The sequence below is a fragment of the Drosophila mauritiana genome, chromosome 3L (genome assembly GCF_004382145.1).
Source record: "Drosophila mauritiana strain mau12 chromosome 3L, ASM438214v1, whole genome shotgun sequence".
Lineage (NCBI taxonomy): Eukaryota > Metazoa > Arthropoda > Insecta > Diptera > Drosophilidae > Drosophila > Drosophila mauritiana.
Window position 1 is genome coordinate 7,060,424 of NC_046669.1, and position 19,428 is coordinate 7,079,851.

The window sequence follows — 19,428 nt, forward strand, 5'->3', positions numbered from 1 at the left end:
ACACTTGCTAGTTAATTATTCATTGACATTTATTGATTGAATTTGATAATGTTTTTTTTATTTGCTGCAGCATTTGTTGAATTTACATTGAATATGTTTTAAGGGGTTTCGTCCTCGTTTTCATTCTTAGTTTCCCTATCGCTTTCGTATCGATTTCATTTTGATTTGATATTAGCTGTGGCACAGACACACATTTATGTACTTAGCTATAGTTTAGAGTTTGCGGTGTTTGCTATTCAGATACATATCCATTCAGATATTTACGGAGAGGAGCTTAGGAACCTGAATTGCGGCCCGTTGGTATTTGCACTCACATTTAAAAAACTATATGCTTTACGCTTGCTTTTCAGTAGTTTCCTTCAAAATATTGATATCAAGATTCGGCGGTGGATTGTTTAATTAGTTCTGTCTTGGCATACAAAAAATAGTTTCAAGTCCCTATCTTTTTATTTTTTTTGTTGGTTGGGAATTATGTGCCCTGAATAGAACGGGGAAATAAATACATGTTACCTTTTTTATCATCGAAAATAGTTGCAGTTTTTGTTTCTCAGCTGCTGGTCGCTTGTAAATGTGGCAATTAAAAGTGTTTCGTATTTGCATTTGCAATCTGTATATGTAGGAGGGCTCTTTGTAGGTTTCCTTTGTATTCTGTAACTAGCACAACAATTGCACATTCAAATATGTATGTATACATATATATATATATTTAGTTCTAGTATAGGTTTATGCATGTTTTGGCCTTGGTTTTTCCACAGTTTCAGTTGCTTGTTGGGTTTGTTGCGGTTGGGAAATGCGTTTGGTCTCATTGTTTGGCCAATTTCCGCATTCTTCTATCAGTTTCGCTTTGAAATGAAATTTTACAATTGTTTAAAATTATCCTACTCTGCCGGCTTCATATATTTTTCACATTTTTTTTTTGTTAAATAGTGCTAGTAACATGAATAATTTAATTTGATTTCATTTCATTTATCCTTCTTCGATCGCGTGTGTGTTTGAATTTGTGAAATTATCATAGGTACACATATCAACATAGTAGTTAATAATTGGTTAGTGCAGCAAACTCTGGCCTATATTTAATTATTTATGCAATTAACTATTTGTCTGCTTACTGGCTTTTTGCTGCACATGCATTCTGGAAGATAGCAGTTTGAAGTGGGTAGTTTTCGAAAATAACGAGTGCCCTTTGGAAGATACTGAGTGAAAGTGGGAGTTCTTAGAAGAAATTATGATCGTACAGCGTTGACTCTACTTCGATGTTTCATATCTTTTACTCGGGATCCTAACTTCCCTGCGTCCAGGATTGTCACTGATCACTGTCGATGTCTTGGCGATGGCAGACTAAAATAACTATAGAAAAACCGAACTCAAAAAAGAAGTTTTTGAAGTGAAAAAAGGCTGAATGGCTGTGCAGTGATGAGAAACCAAAGAACTATCTTACAAACTAAATACTTGATTACCGATTAAGTTTGTATCCATTTATCTATATATAGTTATGTATATCATCTTTGCATAATACTCCATTTACTTGTGATTAACAATCATGAAATTTCCTTGCAGATCTCTTGAGTTAAGTGTAAATATTAAAAATATTTAGTTGTAATTTGACTTGGATTTTCATCTTTGTTGTGCATCTTTTAGTAGTTTAGTTTTAGTTTAGTTTCGTTTTATCCTCAGTTTTAACCCACTTAAATTGTCCTCAGCCACGCCCACTGCCTCCCTAGCGACAGGTATAAAAAGTTCTTGCTACAGTTTACAGTTAAGAGTTACAGTTTCAACAATTTCTTCAATTATTTATAACACACACACAGCTAACCGCGTGCATAGGTTTTAAGTTCCTTCATCATAGAGACCCTTGTATATAGTACAAAATTTACAATAGAAGCGAGTCCTTCTGGGTGGGTTAAACCAATTGGGGGTTTGGGTTCTTTTTGAAGGAGACTGGATCCATAAAAGTGGGTGGGGGATGGGAAGGAAAGCCCTAAGTTGTGTATAAGCAAAAGAGCTGAAGGCTGCCTCTCTGGGGACAAGCGCGTGTCTAATAAATTTATACAAAATCTGTGCTCAGAAAATAGTTTACAAATATACTTTAGACTTAGTTACACTGTCCTTTGGGCGTGATATAAAATGTACAAATCATGTACATATATCTCATATTTAATATTTATTTTGTAAATAGCTTTCTCCTGTCTGTGTATAGTAAGTGTATTATCGTGTCTTGTGTTTCTTTTTGGGGGGTTTTCAAAGAAGCTCAGAGTTACGCAGTTTTTGATTGTTTCTTGGCGTATGGTAGAAAATATGTGACGCTGAATTGTGGCTTGTATAATTAGGTATACTTGTTGCTGATATATTCGTATTTCGTTTAAATTGACCCAAAAAGTGTTTCAGTGTACAAGTGATATTTTGCGAGTTTTCAACAATGTATATCGTGTTTTTCTGGTAAAAGTCTTCAAAACGCATCTGGGTGCTGGAGTAGATAGCTCGAGTTTTTGTGTGTGTTTCGCATATGTGATTTTTGCTGTAGATAACTTTGGTTTGATTGCCAATTTGTGACAATTTCAGCAATGCTAGGCTTCTAATAAGTCCCTAATTTGTGTTTCAATTTATTCATAATTTTGTTCAAGCAACTTTTTGTGTGTAGAGCTGGGGAATCTGAATTCCCCGATTTTTAGTCACTCGTCACTTTTGCACCATTTGAATTTCGATTCCTTGCTAACATTTACAAACTGAAGAGAATGAGGAGTCTTTGTCGAACAACTAGATTAAGTACAATACATACAATGCTGGTTTGGATACAATTTAGATTGGTTAAGTTATATCAACATCAACGCCATCGATGCAATTACATTGCTCGATCCGCACTTTTCAACGTTTTACAAACGGTTCGTTCGGTAGTCCTGTTTCCTTTGTTATCCTCTCTAGAATCAATTGATAAACCGCGATTTCTGTTTGCGCACAAAGTCCTGAGCCTGCTTGTCATTGACGCGCACTTCGAGGATTTGCAAAATGGGATTGCCTTCATGGGTGGGGGGTAGAACCATTTAAATAACCTCAAAGGATAACTACGCTATTTGGGTATTTTCTACTCACATTTATCCTTTTGCTCCATGAGTGGCAGCTCGATTTGTTTCAGTCCATGGAAGTTGTCCACACTCGTACTGTAGTCAGCCACACCGGGTATGTTTCCCAGTGCCAAATAGGCCTCGCCACCGAAATCATTCGCCGTCAGGACATCGTGATCCATCACCGTGAAACAGATCATGGCTCCTTCGGTCAAACATTGCTCCAGGGTCACGGAGAACTCAAAGCACTCATCGAAAACGGGGTTGAGAGTACGCTAAAGATATGAATATTTCAAAACTCAGAACATATATCTTTACAAGCTATGGTTCCATGTAGAAAATATGTTTTTTCTAGCTGAATGTAGTTAATTGATATCCTACCTTATGCACATTCGTCTGCTGTTCCATGCAGTGCAAGAAAACCCTTCGCGGCAGTAGTTCAATGACCACGAAGGGATCGCTGAAGCCATTCGGATCCAGGGGCACCACATCCCTGGCATGCAGGACCTCCACGCAGAGCGAGTCGTGGTTGAAGTAGGCCCTCACCGCCAGCGATCCATATGGCGAGGGCATGACGGCCATCAGCTGCTCCCTCAGACGTTGCATATAGAACATGTCGATCAGTCGATCCGTGTCCGTTTTGTGGAACTGAAGCCGCTGCTCGATGCGCCAGAAGTCCTCGGTGTGCAGGCACTCCAGGAGCAGTCCCTGACCCTCGGCATGAAAGAAATCGATGAGCAGTTGCAGTGCCTCATAGAGTCGCTTGTGGAAATGAGTCGGCTTGTCCGTCTCATCACCAGTTTCCATTTGGCGGGACATCTCGCCCAGAACCGTCTTCCAAATAAATCTCAGCGATCGGTTGAAGTTCTTGGTGAGCAGGGCGCTGTTCAGAGCAGCCAGGTGGCAATCCAAGTACTCCAGCAGTGGTACAATGGCTTGATTTGCGGGCAGCGAGTCGGGTGACCAGGCCAGATGGAACATGGCCTTTTGCAGTGACATCTGCATGAGTGGAGCCAACTTGGACAGTATCCGCTCACACCTGTTTTCCATGTGAGTGAGACTGGACTCGAGAAGATTATCGGCCGACTCCTCCAGCGGCTGCTCATCGGAACGGAACTCCGCCAGAGTGCGGCGCACATACTCCACATTGTTGACGGTCACACACATGTCATCCGAACACCGGAATGGACCCTGCTGCTCATAGTAGCCACTGTCCGCCAGTGCGGTGTGAATTAAATCGCAATAATGCATGGCCGCCGAGCAGACCACATCGATGAGCTGCGACTCCATCATGATGGCCGTATCCTCATCCGGCCAATTGAGCACCTTCCAGAACTCCTTGATGTTCAACAGCGTGCTGGCCGTGTCCACCGAGGAGCTGCTGTACCGCACAATCCGCTCACCCTCGCATATGGCATCCATGCGTATGGCCGCCCTAATCCTCTGCAGCGCCTTGGCCTTGCTCACCATCATCCAGCGCTCCAGCGTGGGTATGAACCACTCGTGGCTGTTGCTCAACGCCAATGGCTTCTCCGGCGGCTGAGGCTGGGCGGACAGGTGTCGCTTCAGCTGACAGAACTCCTGCAGGGCCAGGAACAACTCGAACGGCTTGGTGTCCACCGGCTCCGCATCGCCTTCGAGCACGGCGTACTGCGATAGGTTCATTCGCACACCGGGCACCTGGCCAGCGGCCATCCGGCTGTACACCTCCTCGCCCACCATCGCATCGTATTGTTTGTAGATGATGCTGAAGTACTGTATGCCATTCGTGCTGCCGAGAAAGATAGAGACGTTTACGTGGCTGGACATCGATTTATGGGATTTATGGGATCTCAGGTGTTCGTTCGCTCGGCTTGTTATTGCTTTAATTATTTCTTTAACTTTTCCCGAAGGTTTATCTTTTCTCTCGTTGTTTTATTGCACATGGGACTCTTTTTTTGAACGGTATTTAGTGTGATAGAAACTGGAACTTTCGTTGCCAGTAAGCTGCACCAAACTACTCATTCAAATAATATCATTTATTCATTTTAAATAATAAGGTCTTAAAGCTCATAAATAAACTAACTTTGTATGGTATAAACACCTGACACAGTCATCACCACTTAAGCTGCCTTTCCGCCCAAAGAGTTGCGAATAATGGCCTGCCGAGTTTAAAGCGAGAAAATGGAGCAATTAGCCGGCAAGTAAATTTTGCTAATGCTACCCGACTCCAGGACTCAGCACTCAACACTTTGGCTGACAGCCCCTGGACATTTGTTAAATGCCTCGTCAGGATGGCCGGGTTGTTCGCCGGGCCGAAAAAGAGAAGGGCAACGTGAGAGCATTTTTATGACAGCGCAATTAATTTGGGGCTTATGTGTGTAAGCCACTTGATGTCCTCATTAAGGTCCTTTTATGGCCGCGCTAACTGGCAAATATGTGACTGATTAGTCCGGCGGGATGGCCAAGGATGCGGCTCTATGCACCTATAAATGACCCGTTATGGAAGCACTTCCGGTTGCGTTTACGGCCGTAACGTGATCTCAGCCATTAGGTGGTTCGATTTATCATTTCACTCCGATTTCATTCCGAAATTGTGATAGGAACTAGTGCTGGCAGAATTAATACCTAAATGGTAAAGGTATCTTATAAATTCCTAACTACATTAAACAGTAGGTAACTTCCGGATGGAAATGCACGCTTCCGGTTACATTTATTTGAGAAGTTAAGTGAGAAACACTTGCCCCTTTGGGTTTGAACTAGTTCAGTCACTTTCAACGCTGCTGGCAATCTGTCATGACAACATTTTGTGGCCCTCATTAATGCTCGTTAGCTTTATGACTTTGACTTGGCCATTTGACAAATGCACAAGCTGATTAGAAACCGGCAACTGTAAAGTGCTCCGCCCCCGGCGCCGATGGCGGATTAGTTGGTATCGAAGTGACGCCACTTGCGTGGGGGTCACAATTCAATTGGGTCAACACGGAGTTCGCATGGTAACCCCTGATCCTGGGATGGGATCGAACGGTATCCAGCTTGTTTTGTTAAATGTTCCGAGCACATTTTATGTATGTCTACGATGAGGACAGTGGGTACGTGGACCTTGGACCAGCCATTTAATGGGCAACACGTGTGCCACATACCCAATCCAATCCAAGCCGATGCGTGTGGGTGTGGGTATGGGTGTTGGGCAAAGGTAACTAACCGAAACCGGCGACTAAAAGTGATCCTAAAATCTACTCACTTGTCGAAGAGGGCATGGTAGTACGTCTGTCCCAGCTGAATGTCCGCCGTTAATGTCGTTACGAAATTCGATAATGGATTGGGCATTGACTGCGATTCCCGCATCACCGTTTGGCCCCACATCACGGACCCTTTGCGCAGAGCATTGACCACCTCGCCCCTAACGCCCTTGTTGAATGGACAGACGGCGCGAAAGGCCCGCATGGAGCCGAGGAGTCCCAGGCAGCGCAGCAGGAATTCCAGTCGAATTAGAGATGGCGGATTGAGGGCTGGGAAGATGTCCCTGTGCCGACGGATTTGGTTGAGGGAGCGCTCCACGAAGCCATTCATCGCATCCGCCAGCCACTGCTCCAGATCTCGACTGAGTGCCTCCTGGTTGGGCTGATTCCACTGCTTCTCCACGTCGCTCAGCAGGCGATGCAGGAACTTTGGGTCCAGCGGGGTTGATCGATTCAGTTTGGCAGCAGCCACATATCTGGAAATGGAATTATTGGTTTCAAAAGCAAGTTTCAATCAAAGAATTTAGCTATTTATATATATATATCTTATTATGAAATAATCTATAGTAACCCACCTGGCCATGGCGCAGTGTAAGTCCGAGAGATCCGACTGCACGGCCAGCTGATGCAGAATGGTCAGAGCCGGACCCGGAAGGTCACCACACCAGGTCCACGAAGGTTCGTGCGTGGTGACCTCGTGCTGCATGAACACCCTTTGGAGTTGCTCCACCTTGTGGATCTGCTGCTCGTGGTTCTCCTCGCTTACAGTGCTCCGATCCTCGCGAGTCGACAACCACAACTTGAGCCGGATGCGACCCTGCACGGTGCTGCGATGACTGCGTGCTTCCAGCTTGAACCAGGCATCCAGTCCGGTGGACGGGATCTCCGACAGCGGAATGTTCACGGAACCCAGGAAATCGTCCTGCGAACCCTGACGAGCGGATTGACACACCTGTTTGAAGAAGCGACCCAATCCACGGACGCCACGGACCTCGTTCAGTCGCGAAACGGCGTCCATGACGCAGCTTTCGTCGTCGTGGTCCCAAATGTCCAGGTGAAAGGTGTCCGTATTGATGTCATCTATGTCGCTGCGGGAAGTAATTATATAGGAAATTGCAATTTAAATTCAAGTGATTTATTTATACTCAAAGATTTATGGTTATTCTGGGTGCTAAGCTTTTCTGCTCCATTTAATTTATAGCTCGATTTATTCTTGCTTTTAAGCTGAAGCAAAATTTTCCCTACCCTTGTGGTTGATTTCCCAGGAATAACACGTAATTTGTTTCATTTGAAAAACCTTATTATTATTGATTATAATTATTGAGAAAAGATTCATATTTCGAGGAACATGCGGTTTCCATTTAATGAAGGCAATGATACAAGAATTCTGAGAAACAATAAACCAATTAAATATGTACTAATTTGTTATTCCATGAAAAGTATGAATCAACAATCTCTTTGTTATATTAATTATCGCACGAATCACTACTCATTTGTTATGAAAAGGGCATTTGAAATTTGGTATCCTTGCCTTTTTCATTTTTATTGCAGTTGCAGTATAAACTTTATTCCATTTCTTATGTGCATTTGTGCTTCATTTATGGAAAATGCAAATGAATTTGTTTCTTTTATGGCTTACAACTCGTAAAATACATTCGATATTGAAACGAATCGTTGAGCATGTGACAGGAACCACAAATGCCGATGATTTGTTTAAATTTCATTTTGCTGTTGCCAGGACTTCTCATTTATCAGTCGATCAGGCGGAAACAAAAATGCCTGTCTTTTGATGCTTGCCGCTTCGATTCAGTTCCACAAATCCATCATTAAATGAGCTTAGAATCGCAATGGATTTACTTACAATTTGAACTTCTCGTTCCATTTGGGCGTCAGTGTGTGCGGCTTGATGCTGGTCGCCTTAATGAGTTTGGCCGGTACCGGTCCGCCCAGTGAGTCGCGCTGCTCCCGCCGTCCCGCCTCCCGCCGCTTGAAGCTCAGCCGGAAGCTGTGCTTCCGGTGCGGCGGCGAGTCCGTGGCGCTATTATCAAAGCCGCCGCTCATGTCCGCCGAAAGGGCGCGCGGCGTCGGCGGCAGCGGCAGCGGCGACACGGGCGGACCGCCGTTTTCATCCGGCTGGATGCCCAGCATGCAGTACGGATCCGAGAAACCTGGACAATAAATAATTAAGTTAACATGGAGCAAAGTTCTGGGTTTTGCAGAGAGAGAGAGTTTCTGACTACAGAACATTTAAATTAGTTAGATTAGCAAATAAAATAGAATTTGAATTCTACAATCTTATTTGCAAGGATAAACATAAATTAGTTAATTGACAGATATACAATAAAACAATGTTCGTGTTTTAAGCTCGCAGATAGCTGCACTAGAAGATATAAAGATATAATTTGGCAATTTTTCACTCAAGTGTTGCCTTATAAATACAATAATAATTCAATTAATTGGCTATGGCGGCGCAATGTAACTGATATTATGTTTTTATCTTCGAACGAACCAAGATACAAAAAGATGGATGGTGGCATGGAGGCGGGTATAAATAATGTGGAGTGGGAAATGGTGGCGCATTAATGAAGAGGTCGCCTGATGACATTAAATGGCAATTAATGGCACTGCCGGCGGGGACAACGTGGCGTCAGCTGCTCCCAGTCACACATTGCGTATGATTAACATTTCATTTGCATAAAGTGCCGCTCAATTATTGAGTGCCAGTGATTTACGCGCACATCGCAGAGCTCTTCGCCTGCCACAGATGCCAAGATTAAGATTTTTGCACAAAGATCTACATAATTGAAACAATTACGCAGCCTTGAGGACAATTTCTCCAAGCCGACACGATATGATTTCAGGGCGATTAATTTAATTGGGTTCAAAGTGGACAGCAAATAAGCGAAGTAATATCCGATTGCCATTGCTGGCTGATTATGTACTAAAACGGATTCCTTGCGAATTCGATTTACATTTAGTGTGTTTTTGCGCCGGTAAATCGATTACGCCGCCGAAATGATTCATTTGAAATTCGGACTCGTACATTGAAGCCACTCATTGTAATGGCCAATTTGATTGTTGCCTTTCATGCTTGACCAGCCAGCCGCTGGAAGGGAAGGGCTTCACTGGCTGCTAATGAAAATCGAACCAAGCCGACCCGAATCGCACGGAACTGAACCTGATTCTCAGCCTTGCCAGCTTATTTGGCCCATCGAGAATGGGCTCAAACAAAAGCAGACCGCTCTCATCGGCCACGTTTCATTGGCAACGAGTTGTTTGCCATCTGCCCAGGGGCCCCGGGTCCACAAAACCCCCATCCCAGCCAGAAGGATGCCTCATTCTGGCCTATTTGCTGTGCCCCCTGCCTGCAGACGTTGGCCGTCATCATCAGTACATTTAACAGATGGCAGACGGCACACTAACACTGCACTACTTCTTCACGGATTGGGCATGGTGATGGGCAGGGTGATGGGAATGGGGATGGTGATGTGGCCACCCGGCCAGTCGGGCGATAGAAAAATGCTCCAACTGAAGCAGACGCAGACGAAGGAGCACTCAACGTATTCCTTACACATCCTTGAGCACATTAAAATGCGAAATTGCGTTGCCTTCGATGAGGCTGCTCCTGCTGCTGCACTGAGAAGAATTCCTACAAGTTTCTCTTTGAGGGTAAAGAAATGGTGCTAATCATTTCGTAGAAGCCATCCAATATCTATGCAATTTTGTTTCAACAGAATTATTTAAAATTTGTTAGATGAAACTAGAATAAAAATGCAATAAACTTTTAGCTCAACTTCAAATTAGATTGCTTGGAAAATTCCATGTAAGTGCCAACATTTTTCCTGTGTTTCCGAACTAACACCTTTAGATGTAATTAAAAGTAATGCTTCACTTGCTGCCACGAACATTTCCCTCTGTGCATTTCTATTCCTGGTCGTTGGGGCTTCTGGCTCTTGAGCATAATGAACAAAATGGGAAGCATTAAATTGCAAATTTATTGAACGCACACGGAGCCGAAGGAACAAGATGGGGCATAACCAAAACTGTAACTTTGACTTGGTCGATTGGGGCAGGACAGCAACACAAATGCTGCACGGAAAATGTGGGATAATTGGTGGAAATAGTCAACGCACATGGTGCTCAGTGCTATAGATGTTGGCTCGTTTGGCTTTTTGATTTGCCCAAGTGCACACACCTACGCACATGCCGCATAATGCAATTACCGCAGTAGCCGCAAAATCAATTTACAAACTAAAAATATTTACGCACGGTAGATGGATAGGCAGATTGAAACATTGAATGGGGGGCAGGTGGATGCTAGTCGGGCGGAAAAGTGTGGAAATTTGTGGAAAAGTGCGGCAAAGTGCCGATTGTGTTGGCTTACCATTGGCATCCTTTGCCTCGAGGCCATCAGCCTCGATTACCACCGCAGAGAGTACGATTATCTTTGGTTTATCCTCGGCGGAGGCGTGCAGCAGGCGATAATGACGATCCGGATTGACACCGAAGGCGCGCTGTGCGTGCAGATACATTTCGTCCTTGTAGTGTGCAAACTGTGCTCCGGATTTCGCAAGGAGTATGGAGTATAGCATGTTACGTATACGCCGCATGTGACGCGCACAGGGAGAGAGTAAATATTTTCAAAAATTTAATTTAATTATATTGTCGTTCATTTGTAAATATTTTGCAAGTCAACAAAATTATAATATCATTTTTGGGACAAAAATTTGCATATTTCGCTTTGGCTGAAATTTCAGTTTATTGACTAACCCCCGGCCCCGCCCCCGCCCGCCTCATCGAACCAAATCCACTTTCTTTTCACTCTCTTTTCTCTATCGCCTGTATTGATTTATCCTCGTTGAATTTATTAGCCTGCCGTCTTTTGATTTCAATCACGCTTCGAAAAACGCTTTCATCATTTTCCCCACTACTGGGATGTTATTATAATTTGATTGCTTTCGCTGCAGTCGAAATTATGAATAATCTTGACTTTCATTAAATTTACTCGATAGATTGCTGCACACAATCTGCATTTAGCGAGCAATATTTTAAAAATTTAATTACATTTACTTGTAATACGCTGTTTTGCGTGAAGAGAACTTGAATTGATTTGGGTATAGGGCATTTTTAAGTGGGAAAATTAAATATTCTTTCTGTGTGCGAATTGGATTTTTGCGACTTAAGCTTGACGATCCCAGTTACATTTATACTCATTAGGCAAAAAATGAAATGGCGCCTTCATTTAAGATACTTTTACTGCCACTGCAACTAAAGTCTTTATAATTGAAAATAATCGGAGCTCAGCTCGGTTTGTTTATCTTTTAAATGGCACACCACTTGGCCGGATTGTTACCAAGCAACCTTCGCAATTCAGCAACTGTTTTTGCAACTTACCCGCATTCCATTTCGTTATTACTTTTATTTTATTTTTTTCCGCTTTTCATTAATTTCCATTAGGGCAGGTTTAACCCTCTGATGGCTCGCTGGCCGAGCAAATCGCATTTATTTGTAATTATTTACCATTAAATGCAAAAACTCGAGCATTGGGGACGCCCGCAGAGTCGGCCAGGCAATAACTTTACTGACTTGGCCAACTCACTGCTTCGTCCTTCGTCCTGTTTTCTCATTTCTCGATCCGCTTTGCGGAGACCCGCGAGATTTGACCGGTTTCAACTCAATCACAGCAGGAGCGAAGCAACCTTATTTTCCGCTACTAGTTGAAACTTTTGTTATGATGGCGTAACCTTGCCATCCTCCACCCACTTTCACGCCCACTGGGGAGGAGCTGCTCAAGTTTCATTAGTTGTGCACTGGGCGTCTAACAATTTTCTTACTGCTAAATTAAAAACGATAATTGAAAAATGAACTCGTGTTAAGCCGAGCTCGGCCATGGCAGAATTATTGGGAAATTCCTTTTGAAAATGGCAATCAGCAATGAGAAGGAAAAGTAGCACATTTTTAATTGAATTTTGCTTCCCTCTCAGCAGAGACTTGGAAGCTGGAGTGCTGGGAAATGGAATGAAATATCCCCATCCACCCACTTGATTTCGTCCAGTTGCAAAATCTCCGAATCCCAGAATGTGCTTCCTTGCCTTTGGGCTGGCCAAAACCCCAAGCATTAATCATTCAAATTGCAAAACGTCTCAAAGCTTAATGCCGGCGATTAAGCCTTTCAATCATGTGGTGTCCCCGCCCCGAGGCAAAAATGTTTTCGGTATCTCCTAAATCGCCCTAATTTGTGTAATTTGCAACTATTTGCATAAGTCCCCGTAACCCAAACCTAAGCTCCATCCCAAAAATATCCAAAATCATAATTGTATTCTAAAGCAGCTGAGGCAACTACTCATCCCGGAATATTGATTTACCTGTCCACCTGGAGCCGGTGCGCCCACCGTATTGGCAATGGTGTGCAGCACCTCCGCATACAGCTTCTCCTTCTCGTCCTGGCGGTCAATGGACTCCTCACCCGCCGGCGTATCACGTTCATTCTCGGGATTAGCCTCGGCACGTGCTTCGGCGGCACGCGTGGCCGACATGCGACGATTTTCACGTTTCCAGCCCAGCGATGTAAAGTTCTCGAAGTACGACCCATCCGTTTCCTGAACGCTGTGAAGGGAAACATACAATAGGGGTATAAAATAGGGTTATACCTTGTAATACGTATGTGTGCATTTTTATGGAGTCTCACTCACTCACTCACTATCTAGCTCTCTCTGCCGATTGGATATCAAAGGATATTCAAATCGACTGCTGCCGCTGTCAGTTGGGTGTCCAACATTAATTGGCACTGTCAATATGCCGTTGCCGACATACAAATGTGACAGTGCCGTACCTATTTCAACTTTGATAAGGGTCGTCGCCTGTTGCCGCGTACCACTCGGCGTATGCTTGATATCCAAAAACCAGAGGCTTTCCCTGAGCCGCTAATTGTATACAAATATTCACCCGTTGGCACACAGAAAAAAATGTCTATGAACCCAACTTAGTTACTCATTAAAAATATTTAATACATTTTTAAACTAAAATACGAATTTACCTTAGGAGATGTAAAATTTCTCCAACTGAAGTTTGCTGCAAATTATATAGGTATGAGCACTTAAAACCCAGTAAACTTTACCCAAAATATTTTGTTTCCAGTGCATGCTAGATTGAAACTTTTTGGCTTTGGTCCTAACTAGTACTAGTCCCGATAGTGGATGCTCCTAATCATTTGATTTGCATGCCCCGCACTCTGGCAAAAGCCCATCGGATTTATTCGAGCAGCTGTGGCAAGAAAAAAGAAAATTTTGGCCAAAAACTTTGTCCACTCAGCAGGGAAAACAGCTAAGCGGCTTAACTTTGTCGCCGGCGTTGATGATTTTTTACGTTTACGTTTATGGCACAAAATAAACTGAAGAGCCCACGAAAGTAGGCAACAATTTCTGTCGGAACTTTTTCCTGTCGACCCCGAAATGTTGGGAACACACACCTTTCGGTGTTCATCTAGACAAATATATAAATAAATATATATATATAAATAAATATATATATATATATAAATATATATATGTGGGTGAGTGGGGTTAAAGCCGTGTTCTTGCGAAAATGGTCAACATAATTGCCGTAAATGATAGGGTAGACTAACTGCGTTGTCTGAAGTTGTCCCACTCTAAAGTTGTTTTGTGAAAAAATTTAATTTTAAAGTTTTCGCCCAAATGTTTGAGTTGCTTTTATTTTTCTTCTTGCTGTCTTGCTTTGTGATTTCATCGCCTCGGAGAACGTTCATTTTTGGTTTCAATTTTTAAGATTTTTCCACAGTATTCTTGTCATTTTCTTCTTTTTTTTCGGGCTGAGGGAAAAGTTTTTGCTAAACTTTTTTATATTTCGTTCGTATTTATTTAGTCGCATATATTTATTTTGTATTTAACTTAAGGTAAACCATTTTAAGGGCGCAAAAGTTTGTTTTTTTGTTCAGCACATAATTAATATTGGTTTTTATTTGCCTGACTGCCAATTGATGCTAAATAATTGATAAGCAGCGGCTTTGTGTTAAGAGGGCTCTTATGAAATATAAATTAATCAGTCCCACTGCGAGCAATTTATTTTCGTTTTGCTAAAATTTATCGGCTGTGGTGACAAACCAATGTTGTGGCAATTAGTTGTTAATGCATAAAATATGAGTTCTCGCGCATCAATTGCATTTTAATAAGCTCAATTTTTGGTTTGACTTCCAAATGGCGGAGAAATTATTTCTTTTCAACTAGCGTGCAATTAAATGTGAATAAATCAAATTGCTGTGCAAATGTGAAAAAAAATTAATATCAATAGTGGTCAATATGCGCTCAATATCCATTGGTCTGCGCCCCAGGTCATGAGTTTACAAAGCGGTGAAAATTAATTTCATCCTTGAACAACTTTGGTATACTTTACGAGACCAATTATGCCGGAAAGCCAAAGCCAGCCATGTTAATGGATGTTAAAACTTCGCTGCTGGCAGCTCGGGCTCTTCAGGACGCATTTCACACTTTCGGCTCATCAAAACCTCATATTTCTTTAAGCAATCTCCAGAGTAAACCTCATTTTCGGGCTTAATTAAATGTAACCTGTGATCCGCACTCGCGACGAGCGCACATTTCCAGGTTAAGCAGATGCCGCATTATGCAAAGTGCTGGAAAAGCTGCCTTTTGAGGCACAAAGATGGTGCTGCAGCGTCTGGAGGATGTTGCACCTGGATGCCAGATGATTCTCGGCCTCATTGAGAGCAATCCAAGGACCCAAAAGAGGCACCTTTAAGCCCAACGAACAAGACCCTCTATTTGTTAGTATGTGTGTGTGTGTGTTTGTGCTGGTTATTCCCAAACAAACTTTTCGACACTCAAAGGTTTTTTCGCCCGCATCCAAAGTTGCCATGGTCCTAGGCAAGTGGGCGGGTGCTGAAGTTTCTTTCCAATTTCGACGCCCAACTAACTGAAGGAACTTTTGTAATTACGTAATTATGAAGGTCGAGCGGTAAAGTTTTTGTTTGGCAATTCGAAAAACAAATCGAAAAACACAACTGTGAAATTGAAGTACATTAATTAATTGGTATGTATGTAATTTATTTTAGATTTTCCCCGCCTTTGCGTGACTCCCAGCGCCACGCCTTGTTTACTTTACTGCCCTCCAAATCCCCAAAGAAGCTCATTATGCCGCAATGTTTAATTTATGCATTTCACATTCGAATACCTCTGTATTCTCGCGTGTGTGTGTGTTTTGGTGTGTAAATATCTGGCAGCCAAGTTGGGGCAAAATATTAGCATTTCCATCTGCGGGTTAATTACCTCCAGCAAACATGCGCCTTCACCCATTCCATCTTCAAACCAATCTCCGCCAGACAGGCATTAAATTTGCCAAATCCATTGGCACTTCATCAACTATGCATTAAGGGCACCGGACTTGGATTTGGTCTCGGTTCTGGCTATGACTTTCGACTTACCCGGAATTGGAGCGCGGATCCACTTCGGGCCAGCTCAGGCGGCGTTTGCAGAAGGCCAGCGGCGGACGAGGCGGCGGATCCGGTTGATGCAGTGGCGAATTGCGTTGCCTGAAGGATCCGGTGCGCGGTGGAGCCAGGCATTCCAATGCCCGCGACTGGCGACGCGACTGGGGCGTGCCACCTGGCCCAACGGAGCCGGATGTCGAGGGACTGCCAGGTCCCGCGGCACCACCTGGTATTTTGGGGTAACCTTTGGGAAAAAAATGAGAAGGGGTAAAAGCATGAGCTGAATTATATAAATCAATATGGAGCAGGCGAGCAAAAGTTATTATGATATACTTATTTACTTTACTATGCTTTGTATATTTAAATAATATAAATTTTTAAAGATGTGCTAACTACGTATATGCAAAGGTATACAAAAAATAGACCCATGTTTGTTTTTCCTAAGTTTTCGCCATGCTTCTGTGAACTTTCTTCACATCGAAATAAGAAGATTGAACAAAGTCGGACGAAAAGTTTGATCTTGGAAACTATTTGCCCTGTGCAATATCCTATAATTTCCCGCAACATGCAAATGTCTGTGGAGCACAGCTAGCTGATGGCCACGCTCACGGAAAGTCAGGTGTGAAAGGAACGCAGTCAAAGTCAATGTGGTGCGATGTGGTTCCGTGTGGTGCAGTGGTCCGTGCTGAAGGCAACGGTAGTGGCAACTGCAACGGCAGTGCAACCGCAGCCCGCAACCTTGACATGCATCTGTGTGGGTCCTGTGGCTCCTGCAGCTGGTCCTGGTTGCCACTCCTGGCTGGCAAGGACTACGACTACGGTGGCAGAGAGTGCCTGTGGTGCGGGGTTTCGGATGGAAATAGCTAACCATTGATGTGGCTATGAAAAGAATGCTTTTTTTTCTGGCCAAGTAGCGGTAAGCCGGGCCAACTAAAAAATTGCAAAGAAAAGCAACGAAAGGAATACGAATATGCGCTCGAATTTCGGTTTGGTTTAAACGTGTGCACAAGGCGTAAAGTCAAAGTTGGACTGCGGAATTGGGAAAAGCGCTTACACACGTTGATGGGATACTTTTTTTTTCATGCAACATGAAAACGACAATTCCCCGTTGGCAGCTGTTTGGCCAGGAAAAACCGCTTGTTCGCCGCTCGTGCAACAAGATAAGCCAATTTCAATTTTGATTCAAATGCTGCAGACGTCGGTGAATCAAAATCTCAGCCAAATGGCAAGTCAATGTCGTTGGCAATGGCGATGGCAATAACGATGGGCATGTGATGGCTATGGCGGAAAGTTCAGGATCCGGCGGTTTGTGGTCCTGCTATTCCTGCTCCTTCAACCGCTGATACTGATGCTGATGCCACTGCTGCGTCTTGACATTTAAATGTGTTTGCATTTGCCAACTGCGATAGAAACAACAACCTTGTACATCGTTTAGCTTGGCAAACAAGTTTTGCAAAGCCAAACGGAGCCAAAGCGGAAACGAAGCCGCACAAGAAGTCACATATGCATGCTGATTGCTTTCGCTTCGCCAGCTATCATACACTGAGAGAAACTAGTGCTGCACGAGCAAGATAGTTTGGTATATATATATAAAAGATAGAAGATCCTAATAATTGTGCTCTTATATCACTAGATCAAATTTAGTTGGCTTTAAATGCTATTTTCCAGCTACACATATGCTATCAAATATTTTCAAAACCCAAAAACATTTTTCTAGAATTTTTGTTCTTTGTGTAAGAACCACTATCAGCCACCAGAACCAACTGGCACCCCATGCGGTGGTTTTGTCTGCACATTTGTTGATCCATATGCGAGAGGCGTTGCTGGCCAAAAGCATTCGGCGATTGGGAAACTTTGGTCGCATTTGGCGGATGGCAAGACATGTAATGTAATTTTCATATTGAGACCCGATGACGATGGCGTCTGGCGGATTCAATAAACTTTTCCATGTTTACCATCTTTGCGGCACGCATACGCAAACAAATTGTTTTTTTTTTTTTTTTGGCCAAGTTATGGCAGCTGATGGAAAGTGAAAGTCAACTGAGAGCCAAGTTAAAGGTGTATCTTGGGTACTATTCATGCGTACTTCTGTACACGATTTCTCGATAAGTCCGGAGGGTTAAAACCACATCGGAAAACTCCATTAACCACTTAATTAAGGGCAAGACAGCCAAGCAATTCTTACTTTCTGCGAGTATATGACCTTTGGCAAGGCTTTTAAAAAGTTTAAGCTTTTATATTGGAAAAATATTCACAATATTTCAAACATGCAATACAGAAACTTAAATTCTTTTCAAATCGTATATGGAAAAAAGTAAATATAATATGCACACTAAAGCCTCAACGAAATTAGAATGATTTAAATATTGTAGTAATTCTTTAAAATATGTTGTAAGCTATTAATTGTAATCGGATTAAAATAAATTAAATAACAAATATTTACTTTAAATGTATTTTTCCATATTTAAATAATGTACATTAGTACATTTACCAAGAATAAAAAAAATTATTGTTATCAGAACTCACCCAGTAATGGATTGGTGGCATTTGGATTGCCGATTACCACCCCGCCGGAGGGGTAATTACTGCCGCACGTCGAAGATGCCACCACTCCGGTGGGCGGGGCAGGGGTGCCATAGACGCCCAGTCCGCTGCCGATGCTCGCCTGTTGCTGCAAGGGGGCGTGGCCATGTTGCTGCTGCTGCTGCTGTTGTTGTTGCTGCTGTTGCTGTTGTTGCTGCGGAAGTGACTGCTGCAATGGCTGCTGCGGAAACGGCACCTGCTGCTGCAGCTGCTGCTGCGGCTGGCCGGAAACGAGGCCGCCAGATGTGGCGCCTCCGATCCCCGACTGCTGTTCACTCGACTCCTGGCGGGAAAGCGAGAAGCGACGATTGCCCAGGCCCAAACTCGAGATGCCACTTGTTACATATTGCTGCATGGAGCTGAGGAAACTCATGGCGGCATCTGGCTTTCTTATCTGGCTGGCTGGTAATTGGCTCAACTTGTTACTCCTCGTGCTCCTCGTCGTTTTTTTTTTTTGCGAAATTAATCACTTGGAAATTTGCGCCCGGGATTTGCCTACCCCGATTATAAATTGGTCCAGACTCGCGCCGTTTTTCGCTTATCGAGACTCTGCAAGGATAAAGACGAAACGAGATGTTTGTTTAAGGTGGAAAACTTCTGCAATCCGCTGGAGAATTGTACTCAGCTATTTTTGGGCAATAATTGAATTTTGACCCCGGGACTTCAGCGGAATTATGTATGTATGTATGGAAACATTTTCGTTTTCAGACTAAAAGCAATTACAAAGTAGAAAAGCCAGACGAAGTACTCTTCCAAAAAAAAAAAAAATAAATTAATTAAGCCAACTTGTTTGGCACTTTTATAGCCAGTGCATTCTGGGACTGTGATTCGAATCGAGTTCCCCAATGTCCCCGATTTCCCAGTCAGTCATTATATTTGTCTTTGATTCGTTTCGTCAGCAGTTTTGTTGACTTACCGCCCCGTCTCCCATTTGCTCATCCAAATTCTGTACAAATATCAAGGAGGGGGAAAAAAAGGACGATTGCATTTAGGCACTGGTTCACTGGTCTATAGACATTCATCGATTGATTGAAGCGTCGTTTTGCTCACTTCAAGGCACAGCTCTTAATTAAATTTCTTTTGAAGTACGCCCCCAGTATCGCTG

General features: G+C 43.2%; 1 protein-coding gene across 3 annotated transcripts; it reads right to left on the bottom strand.

Moving 5' to 3' along the window:
- Positions 1–43: 43 nt before the first annotated feature.
- Positions 44–18,748, bottom strand: LOC117141259 (BAI1-associated protein 3). 3 transcript variants are annotated; one of them, XM_033304627.1, is made up of 10 exons: positions 18,267–18,748; positions 15,735–15,984; positions 12,646–12,886; positions 10,665–10,833; positions 8,142–8,448; positions 6,856–7,368; positions 6,283–6,756; positions 3,441–4,830; positions 3,088–3,334; positions 44–3,013 (listed from the first exon to the last, which is right to left on the bottom strand). In XM_033304627.1, exons 1-10 carry the CDS (start codon positions 18,694–18,696, stop codon positions 2,922–2,924), a joined length of 4,113 nt encoding a protein of 1,370 aa, XP_033160518.1. In that variant the 5' UTR covers positions 18,697–18,748; the 3' UTR covers positions 44–2,921. The 3 variants fall into 3 exon arrangements, with proteins under 3 accessions (XP_033160518.1, XP_033160519.1, XP_033160520.1); XM_033304628.1 differs by lacking the exons at positions 15,735–15,984; positions 18,267–18,748 and adding an exon at positions 12,973–13,205; XM_033304629.1 differs by lacking the exons at positions 8,142–8,448; positions 10,665–10,833; positions 15,735–15,984; positions 18,267–18,748 and adding an exon at positions 12,981–13,205.
- Positions 18,749–19,428: the final 680 nt, after the last annotated feature.

Coding starts and splice junctions, on each gene's coding strand:
- LOC117141259 (XM_033304627.1), bottom strand. CDS start 18,696: ATGAGTTTCCTCAGCTCCATGCAGCAATATGTAACAAGTGGCATCTCG. Junction 8,449..10,664: donor CGAGGCAAAGGATGCCAATG/GTAAGCCAACAC, acceptor TTTATTGTCCAG/GTTTCTCGGATCCGTACTGC. Junction 3,335..3,440: donor AGCAGACGAATGTGCATAAG/GTAGGATATCAA, acceptor TCATATCTTTAG/CGTACTCTCAACCCCGTTTT.